Genomic DNA, 11,389 nt, shown 5'->3' on the forward strand with positions numbered 1-11,389 from the left:
ATACTACAGTTTGTAAGTCGTTTGAACTATTGAGGTCGCCATTGTTTATACTGTACCAGCCGCTCCAAGGACACAGAATTGATTGGTATTCAGTAACATCACTTTTCGATGCTGAACCACAGTAAAAATATTCCTGGGAGGAATTTATCAATGAAACTATATTCCCACCAAGATTAATAAATAGGATTTATTTAAAAAATAAAATGTACAATAGATATATTTACATTCATAAGTAAAAGTAACAGTTATAAATAAGTATTCTTAAATAAATAACAACTATACAATATTTACATTGGAAAACACCTGATATAAGGAACAGCTCCATAAAGTGAAAGAAATTGGTAAGCAATGGTTTTCTAAAAATACAGTTTAAGTAATATCCATTACATTTTGTTTTATGTTATCTGTTGCTCAGTTTTATTATCTATAAGGCTGCACCTTTGAACCAATGTCTTCCTAACTGGAATTATTGAACCATGGATCAACAACACTAACAGCTGCACGAGAACACAGTTCCATGCACACATTATAAGCAGTCGGGAAAATACTTAGGACAGTCTTTTTTCATTATGCTTGTATATTTAATTCAGCTCGTCTTCCTCATCTGAATCACTATCAGTGTCAGTACTGGAATCCTCGTAGAATGAAATCGTCGCTTGAACTGGATAGTTTCTCAACAGGATTTCTGCTTCATGATATAAATAGTCATAGCACTTTGATCTGGGCCAGAAGAGCCTAAAACAGAAGAAATATTAAAAATTAAACATAATTCTCTGCTGGGAAGGGGAGAGGGGATTTAATGGGTAAAGAAAATGAGAAATACATTTTCTAACTATGAAACGAGAACTACTGAAATGCTAGCCACTTTCTTGACCAGAGGTATTCTTATAGGTCACCCTATATCACGTTATATAAAGATTAAGTGACTTGTTTAAGCAATTGATCAATTAAGCAAGTGTGTTTTTTCAATGAAGAAAATGCTGGTTCCTTGACGGTTGAAATATTCTTATTTTGTCCCAAATGATCTGTAAATTACTTAATTGAAGACATCACATAATAATATTAATAATATTAATAATAATAATGTGATACTCTTTTATTTCATGTGGTAAAATTAAGAAATTATTCTCAATAAAAACAAATAATAAACATTAGAAAACATGGCATGAACACTTTCTAGACCAATTTCAAAAGGAAATTTCTTGATTCTTTAAACTTAGGCTAATATCCTGTGTAAACCGTAAGTATGCAAACTTACTTTGCAGGATGAACAGCTTCAGTGTGCTTCATGCCTGGTACATTTACCATTGGACTGGGGTAAGGCTGAAACACAATAAAATAATATATATAAAACATCAGCTGCATCCAGACACAAAATAAATGCAGAAACCAGGAATAAGCCTGTCTACTGTTAAATTGTTAATAAGAACAGTTTATTATATAATGCATATTATTGTACCATATTTCTGTACGAGACATCCAAACTAGAGTATTTGTGGATAAATGCTAATTCATGTTACTTGATTTAACTCATCGTCTGCTAAATTGAAGATTTTTCAAGCTGCCTTAATAAAATACTAAATGATATACAAGTGTCTACGTGAGAAATTAATTATCTGTGTACCAAATTAAGATTTGATTTCAGTATCTTAAAACTCAAGTGAAACGAGATTTGCAGACACAGACTTTCTTCAGAACTAGTAAAGGAAACCCTTTCCTCTTCAGCATCAGCCTATTAAAGCTATACTGTATTTCAGTTTTAGATTATATTACCATGTCAGGATTTGGATAGCTGAATTGGATTTTTCATAGCCATTGTGCTTAGAAAGAAACATAAACTTACAAAATTATTCGTTCTCCTTTCCTTCCTCCTTGAGTCACTTGGAAGACACCAGGGCCTCCACAGATTCGTTATTCTGGAGAGCAGAAAACAGTCGGTTAAAAACATATAACACCCTTAAAAACACAGACGTCTGAAAACACAAATCCTTATAATTAGTCTACCTCTGTGGACTATGTTCCTTTTTTGACGCGATGCAGCGTTCATCTGCGATTCCTTCGGTTCTAGTATAGCCGCTGTCTTGCATTGTATCCTTCTTTCAGATGGTGCCAATTCCTCCGAATCAACCTCGGTTTTTGACTCCAATGAGAAGTGGAGACGCTTATATGCGATCTAACAACCTTAACGTCACAGCTATGTCGCACGTGTCCTGTCACAGAATGCCTTGGTGTTAAAAGTCACACTTTGCACAGGCATTTGTTTGTTTTTAAGTACCTTATCAGTAGTCACTGTTCTGTCATACGTTTGCTTCTTCAAACGGTGTCATATGTATACATTTGAAACATTTAAGAAACGCAAAGATCACGCAAACATCCTGATAATTGCACTGTTAGCTGTTGTGCATTGTATTACATCGTATTAAGTAACAGCTCGATCGGATTTTCTAATCTGTCAAGGAACTATCACCCACAACAGCTGAACTTGTGGGGTCTGTGCTTTATGCGTTTTAATGTTTTTACCAGAAGGTTAAATATTGTGCCGTTTTTTTATTTAAACAATGCACGAACGGAAAGGGGACACAAGAGTATCATGAAAGTGATACTGTAGGGTTTTTTTTTTATTTGATCTTATTTGATCTGATACTTTAAAAAAAAAACACTGTTCTTTTTCGTAATGTACTGCCCCGCTACTTGACAGTCATCTGATCCCTGACCGGCTTGCTTGGTGTGAAGCGAGAAGGCGCGTGTCAGCTCGCACCTCAACACGCCTCTTGACGCCTAGACAGCAGCGCACGTGAGGCACTCACTCCTCTCACTTAACACCTCAACATATTTGAGAAACAACACTTATCTGTGGGAACTACTGGATCAAGAAAGAGTCATGCAAAGTAAAAATAAAAACACTTTTTCAGCTTCATTTATATCACGACTGCAGAATGTAATGCATAATCGCACATTAATATGAGTGTATCGTATAAGGAAACGACAGAACAACTTGATCAACAAGTTCACACCGTGATTCCTCTTAGAATGATGAGGATTATACAGTAAATGTTTTGAGGAGTCTGGCCAGGGGCCCGTTTTCTTATCAAGGTTTTCTTTACAATTATTTGATTATTTGTTGTGAACGTTTGAGTTTGCTGACAGGTTTGCTGAACTATTTGATTTGAAGCACAAAATATTGAGCTACTACGTGGGACAATATACTCTCTATATATTCATTGTTTAAGAAGTCATAACTAACGATATTTATAGAAATGTGTTTTGTTTAGAATTTGAAAAGGTTCTCATTAACAATTTTCAAAACAATGTGTGTGCTAGATTTGCTCTTCCTCGTCATCCTTAGAAACGTTCAGAAACGCTTATCTCCATTATTAACATTTATTTCTTCAGGTTGTAAATGTTAACATATTGGGAAGTAGAAAAATTAAATTTGTGTTTTATTTCGTCTATGGACAGCATGTTTGCTCCATTGTACTTTTTGGACAATCAGTCTGTATAAACTTATGTATATTTTGCACATATTTTTATTGTTTCTACAGTGACTATGGTCATTACATTTTGCACACACCTATGTATTTATTATTTAGGTATTTTATATTTATTTTGTAGTCTTTTGTTTTTATAATTATTCTGATGTCTGTTTTTGCTTGTCTTGGGCTGAACTGCTGTAACACATCAATTTCCCTACGGGATTAATAAAGTCTTATCTATCTATTATTCCTTTTAAAAAAGCGACTCTGTGTTAAAACTCTTGTTGATATCGGCTCAGGTCCTTAAAACGTTTTTGTATCCTGCTCTCTGTCCTAATCCATACGATGATGCTTTGATGCTCTTTCAAAGCCAAATAGTTTAAGAATGCCCAGTTCAGCACAGTGTATCTCTTCCTGTATTATTTGAATGGATTTAACCTTTATCTGAACTATATAGCCTATGAGTTCACAGGCTGTCACCCTGCAGTTTCTCAGCCTGAGAGACACCCGGGCTGCTTCGTAAATGAAACCTCACACTTCTGCACCTTAGGGCACTTTTTACCATGAAGCTGGGGTGAAGCAGCTAGGTGAAGAGGTTTCCCCCCTACAAACAGCACAAACAATGATTCCCACCGCATACTTTTGTGAAATGTCTGGGCCAGTTGACACAGTTGAAAGCAGCGTTTGTGCTGAGATATAGCGCCTTCTTTTTTCGGGGGAGTGACGTCACAAGAACCGCTTGGATTTGAGATTGTATGTTGGGTGAGAGGTTCTTACAAAAGCCTTGAGATAGAAACAGGATTATACAACAGCATGTGTATAAAAGGTCTTCCAGAGGTTTTAGACATTACGTTATCGGACGGTATTATTTGTATACAAAAAATGTGTTTTAAAGATAGGACTGTTAGTACTTTAGTTTTAGTACTAATGTTTTTAGTACTAATTTTTCATTATTTTAAATTTTAATTTGTATACTTTTCTTTAATAAATATTGCTTAATGACAAACCTACCTAATTCTTGTCTTAATTTTCAGATATATATTCATGCGAGTTTTGTTTCAAATTAAAACTTAATTCAGTTTTCAACATGCCAAAATGTGTGCAGCTATTTTAGAAATAATGCTATTGAAAATTCAGAACACTGAAATGCCCAACACAGACACATTGAAACTACAAAATAATGAATTCGATTCTGAGTCTTGAACTGTATGTGTTCGATATCTTTGTCACCGACGTTTGACACGTCTGGTCTCACAAGGTGTGCAGGTGTGAAGGTGACACTTTCTAAGGCCGACTGCTCGCTTACTCAGGCACGCCTGACCACTTAACAAAAATCTGAAAAATTCTGGAGGGGAATGCAAAGTTCATGCCCTTTTACCCTACATTAGTTTTCCCAGAAGTTTTCACCAATGTAAAACAAGAGTAGATCAAGCGTTCAGTCCGTGAATGTCACATGACACCGGTTAAGACTCGGTGCCTTTTGGGGGAAAAAAGGAAATGCTTCCAGTATTATAAGTAATACTTTTAAAAATAGAAGATTTTTAAAGTAGAGAAGAACTCGTAAATATTTAAAAATGTCATGATGAAAAGTGGAGAATTTCATATTAAATTAATATAAAATAACTAAATAACCACATGACTTGTAAAAATGTCATAGTATAGTGATCTTTAATTTTAAGAGTGTAGGCAGTTGAATGACATACGCTGGAAACTTCATTAATAATTCAATATATGCAGTATGTGTATTATACTAAGGTATCTTAAATCAGAATACACAGTTGCAGTGAAAGGTTTTTTTTCCATGTGACAATGTCAGCAGACATCACGATTTTATGAAGTACTGTACACAAGATTTGAAATCACCTCGCTTAAAGTCTGCAAAAATAACTGAACTTCCAAGCAATTAAATATATATATATAGTACTTGCTTCATTTAACTTATTATATTATTGCCCTTGTGGACAATCTGAATCAGAGATTGCCACCCTTGGTCTAAAAATCACAATCACAGTTAACCTACAAAGCTTCATCACAGCAGCTGAAAGCTGACTTTTCATTGCACTTACACTATTATCATTACCACTAGTAGTTGAACTACTAGCGATGACAAGGAATAAGTAAATGTTAATTCCACGCTGAAGAGTAGAAATGAAACACAATTTCAGATCTCGGGCTTTGTCCAGGTGTGAGGGGGGAGAGAGAATGCTGACACATGCTACCCACTGTAGCAGTAGTAGCAGTAACAGTAGAAGTAGTAACAGTAATTCCTTGCATTTATATAGTGATTTCCATCCCAAAGGACTTCAAGACTTTCAGAAAAGGACTTCAAGACCACCTTTATCCATCACAGACCCCTCGGGCCTCAGCTTGGACAGCATCAGAGACCTGATGAGATCAGGCTACAGGACCTGCCTGTGGTCCTAAATGTCTAAGTACTTGTCTGTGTTTAGCGCAGGACAAAAGATTTCTCGATAAAATTTTGAGAATCTATCATACAAGTAAGCAGTGTCTTTGGAAATCTTTTCTCACTAAGTGAAGGAAGACTAGAATCAGAAAACAGTACAAGGTCCAATGCATTGGTGCGTGCTTCAGATAATCATTTTGGTAACAGTTTTTGGAAAATGAAAAGAAAAAATATTAAGAATATTGCATTGTAAATGTATAGGATACACAGAACAATTCTGGAAAAAAAGGCATCATGTTAATTACGAAATACAACAGACCTTTCTTTTTTAAATTGTAAACTGATATATTCAAAATGCCTAGTGAAGAACAGTACAGTAGTAAATAAGAGCAGTAGTAAATAACAGTACAATACAATACATTTCAACACCATAATACACTCTCAAACAAACTTTCTCTCAAATGAATAGACTGTCAGTGGTGGACAGAATGATACTGTAGTCCCTTACCCACCCCGTCAGAAATACAACAGATTTCCATTGTGTTGAGCACTGGAGGAACTACTGGAGTGCGCAGCTCAATGCCACACATCATTAAGTTCATCTCCAGGCAGTTCAGCTAGAAGAATGGGACAGAGTGGGCTACAGATGTGTAAAACCTTGTGGAATGCTTGCCCTCAGACTGTTCTCACTACCTGCAGAAGCCCAACACATTATTCTTTGGGGAGCTGTTTGGCTCAGCACTATGTATCATATCGGCCGTGTGTATGTCGCTGCTATAACAAGTTGGCTCTGCCTTCCATCAGTGTGTTTATCCAGGTGGGTATTTTGTAGCTTTTACTTTAAAATAATTTAAAAAAATGTGCACTAAATAAGATCCATGGGTACAAACTGTATATACATATTTCAAGTTTGTAAGCCAATGGCACAGTGGTTCAGGGGTCAGTATTGCTGCCTTGCAGTGCTGGGGCTCTGGGCTCAATTCCTGGGACCAAAGACATATTGGTAGGTTTGTTGGCTTCTGGGAAAACTGGCCTCAGTGTGAGTGTGTGTTTTTGTTTCTGGATGTGCCCTGAGGCAGACGGGAGTCCTGTCCAGGGTGTAACCTGCCTTACGCCTGTAGCTTGACAGGCTGGGCTCTGACTTTCCCTGTGGGCTCCTTTCTAACCTTCTGTTGGTTAGAAAATGGATGGATGGAGGAGTTACAGGAAATTCCTTTTACGAGTAGGTCAGTTACCTGCACTTTCTGCTTCAATTCGTTATAGAACTCAAACACTACAGTTTACCTGTCAGTTCAGTTTCATCACAGGCAGTTTTTCAATCATCACCATCACAAATTTCTAGCTTGTGATGCTGGAATTAACATTCACCTAATCAACCAATGACCACTTAATGAATGCAGGCTAATTCAAGGCATTTATCTTTGCCTTTTGAACAGTACCCTTAAAGCTTTTGATTAAATGCATGACAACCATGCTCTAAAATGTATTTTTTCCTTTGCATATCTCTTCCACGTCGCTGGTTTCCTTTTTTCTACTCCTTTATTCTTGTTTTTATATTATTGTTGGATTTACACAGTTTGTTTAGGTACCGGTCGGTCATGCCATGATGATTGTGCACATTTGTTTATTATTGTATAGGGTACCGTGTAATATTCCTTTTTTCCCCTAAAACCCTAAAAACAAATTGAACATAAAATGTAGGATTTTGAGTACAGTACATTCAGAATGGGTCTATTCAGCTCAGAAGAAAATGTAATAGCTCTTTACTGTACCTATATGGCCTTTTCCGTCTAATCAAGGGGAAGGGATTAAAAAGCCAACAAGATACCACTGGTTGACAAATATTTCTCATGTGAAGGTGTGGTAAAGTGTGAGGCTCTGAAGAAGATTGCACTCTTGGTCTCCAGGCTTTTTACTCAACCATTTGTTGTGAAGGTGTTAGTTATAGCACGTGTCAAGAGCGCAGGACCAAAAAAACCCACTGGGACATTTAACAGCACAGATGTGCACTGAGTAATGCTGACACAAAATAATGTTAAAAGTCTTAACGGGTTTTAAAATGAAACACAGAACAAACAGTATTGAAACTTCCAACACTCTGTTAAATTTGATTTACTTTAAATAATGTTTTAAAACATACAAATATATCTTGTTTATGATAAGTACTGTTATTTAAGCTTGAGCTAAGGTGTCGTGTTTGAGGTCTCTTGAATTTAAGTTCACAATTATTTCTGTTGCTTCTGTGCAAGAACACAACCGGCTTGTAATGTTTTATGGAGTTGAGAGGCTGTCTGGAATTTTGTTTTGCTTGCATCCCTTCTTGAAGGCTTAGAAGCAGAAGGCTTCCATGTAACTAGTCTGTAAATTAATTTGAGAGACATATACTGTGCTGTGCAGTCAGTCTTTATAAGACTAAAACACCATGACAGATGTTAGGTTTGGGGAGAATTAATATTCAAATATCAGTGCTTTGGATTTAGAAAAAATGCAATTCTGATTGCTAATCACTTTGCTATTTCATTATCACTGGTAAAAGTGTTTGTCACACTTTCGCTTGATAGTTAGTGTGGCCTTATTTCTTATGTTAGACTGACAAAAAAACTTTATTATCCTGTATAGCAGATAGAACACATGCCAAGTTTAATTCTTTTCCTGCACCCACTAAAAACTAATATGAATCTGGCAGTAAAGCATTTTATCGGCTGTACGTTAATATATTGATCGCCAGTATTAGTGACCCTTTACTCTTACGTGTTTCTTGGGTGTAATGTCTTGATACTGTCATATTTTATTTTTGATAATTTCCTAGCAGGTTAGATGTCCAGGTACTGGGTTTATACCCCATTTTATTATAGACATCATAGGTATGTGTAGACCTTCTGTTTTCTTTTTGTGTCTAAATACCCACTAATGAACTGCTGAATTATGAATTATTTTGTAAGATCTGTACTTTTCTTTTTCTGTGGATTTCTCACAAAGAGATCATCAACATATAATTAATATTCCCTGGGAGATTTCATAATGATTTTCTCTGCAGTGGTCCAGTAATCTAGATTTCTCATTTAAAATCACTTGTTTACGTCATTAATATCTTTTTTGATGGAAGACGATTTTGTTATTGTCTTTGTAGAGTTAGAGGTCATCAACTAGAACTGTACACATCCAACTATGTCAATCATTCTCCAAAATAATTTGGAGCAGCATGCTGATTAAAATGTTTGGCATTAAATGGTATTTGTCCTTTCTCACTGAAATAAAAAATAGGGCAATATAGAACACCAGTAACTCAGCAGTTCTAGGTGTTATTAATCAACTGGAGTATGATGTTACATTAAGTTTTCAGTACTACATGTCAGTATAATACATCACTATCAAATAAATCAAATCACTTCAAAGGTGTTGTACCATGAAGCACTGTAAAATATAATGAATAGGTAGATCACGTCCATGTCAAAGAAATAGAGTAGAGTGTTTTAGGCAACATAGAACCCAAAATAATAAGCACAATTTATGTCTACTGTCACATAGGCAGCTATAGTGTTTGATCTCTTCGCAAGTACATTATTCACACATGGCTTACACCTGTTAGGTAATAAAATTGTGAAGCACTTCTAAAGAAAAGATCAAACAGTTAACATTCTATACGATTCTCTCTGTTAAGCATTGAAACTCTTTCATACACAGTGCCCTGCAAAAGCATTCAGACTCTCCTATAGTGTCCCATTTTGTGAAAGTACAAAAGTATGCATATACATTTTTAAACTGAATATCAGTCCAAACCTGAAGTCTGAAAATGAAGACTTCTAAATGTAAGATAAGTTACAGAAAATAAATGCAAAAACAAAAGACAAAACTATGACTTATGTTTATTCCATAAGTATTGCGATCCATGAACTCGATATTTGGTGGGAACACCCCTGGCAGCAATTAGATCCACAAGGTTTCTTGGGTGAGTACTACTTTGTACACCACCTAGGAGACATTTTTGCCCATTCTTCTGGGGGATCTTGCTTGGGGATTACTTATGCACAGCAGTTTTAAGCTCTGTATTTGTAGCTCTTTCAATGTTGTTGTTGGCCTCATGGTGGAATCCCTCAACCCTCAACCCTCCTCCCTGCCCAGCTGCTCTGGTTGGAGGCACAGTAGTGTCTGGGTGGTACAATACTTCTTCTACTTCTTGTTGATTGAGAAGACTGTGCTCACAGGGGTATACTGAGATGCTGATATTTTTACCCTTCTCCAGATCTGTGCTTTTCAATGAGTTTTCCCTAACATGCTTTGAAACCTGTTTAGACTTCATGGCTGAGTCTTTGCTTTAAGTTCACTAACTGACCAAGGAACCCCAAGAGACAGTGTTTTTCTTCTAAAATTATGGGAACCATTATTGCAGCACACAGAAGCTACTCAGCTAATTGTGTGGCTCATTAAGGTATTTTATTTTATTTTTGCTTTTCTAAGGTTTAAAATTAAGTGCTACTTTAATGTATCATGACTACTTTGCTTGGAATACTTTTGCAAAGTGCTTTACTATGTCTCATTCTGTGGGATCTTTTACATTACACTAACTCAGCGCCTCCATTAGGCATGTAAAATTAGACTGAATCTATGTAAGTTAATTTATTGATATATGCAGTCTTCAATACAGCTTTCATTAAAGATGTAAAAATCATATTATTATAAAAAAATCCCTAAAATACCAAATTTGTAGTGTTTTATTTATTATGTATTTTGCAACATTTTTGAATAATTCTACATCCATGTCATTTGGAATGCTGTCAACACAATGTAATGACAATAACATTTTTGAATAGTCAATTTATGTGAAGAATGTGAATAATTATTCATTATTACTAATTTATTTGGGTGATGCTTCTGTCCAAAGTGACTTACAATTACAACTTACATTTATACAGGTGGGTAGCTGCATCAGCATGCGTAGGCTGCAAAGGAACAAGTAATAGGTTTATTTCAAGCTGAAAAAAAGAAGAAAGAAAACACAACGTTTCGGCCGTGACACACCTGAAGAAGGCTCTACGGCCCAAACGTTCTGTTTTTTCTTCTTTTTTTCAGCATGGAATAAACCTATTACTTGTTACATTTATACAGGGGCTTTTTTAACTGGATTAATCTGAGTGAAAAACGCTGCTATTTGATTTGAACCCGTAACTTTCCAGTTCTGATATATGGTTGTTATAATATATGTGTATTATATAAAAAACAGTTTATGCAGTACACATTGCTACTTACGTGAATTATTTCAACATTTGTATCTTAACAGCAACTCCAGACCAGCGCACATACAGTGTGCTTGTTAACTGTTACCAAATGCAGTTCCTAGAACTGAAATTTCACTATGGATGGTATCTTCGTTTGGGGATTTGTAAATAAAACGCATAGACTATAAGAAACCCAATACAATTCCCTGAAGAGAAGAGATGTAGAATACGTCAAATTTAGCATGGATTCATTTCAGCAGAGCTTTGAGTGTACACCAGGGGTCGCAGCAAAAGTT

The 11,389-nt window shown here is 35.8% G+C and overlaps 1 protein-coding gene across 1 annotated transcript; it reads right to left on the bottom strand.

The window, feature by feature from the left end:
• Positions 1-581: 581 nt before the first annotated feature.
• Positions 582-2,087, bottom strand: LOC148839711 (protein ripply2-like). Its single transcript, XM_088909652.1, has 4 exons — positions 2,005-2,087; positions 1,844-1,916; positions 1,259-1,323; positions 582-735 (listed from the first exon to the last, which is right to left on the bottom strand). Exons 1-4 carry the CDS (start codon positions 2,085-2,087, stop codon positions 582-584), a joined length of 375 nt encoding a protein of 124 aa, XP_088765778.1.
• Between the last annotated feature and the right edge of the window lie 9,302 nt (positions 2,088-11,389).

Source organism: Atractosteus spatula, chromosome 2 (genome assembly GCF_055471065.1).
Source record: "Atractosteus spatula isolate fAtrSpa1 chromosome 2, fAtrSpa1.hap1, whole genome shotgun sequence".
Classification (NCBI taxonomy): domain Eukaryota; kingdom Metazoa; phylum Chordata; class Actinopteri; order Semionotiformes; family Lepisosteidae; genus Atractosteus; species Atractosteus spatula.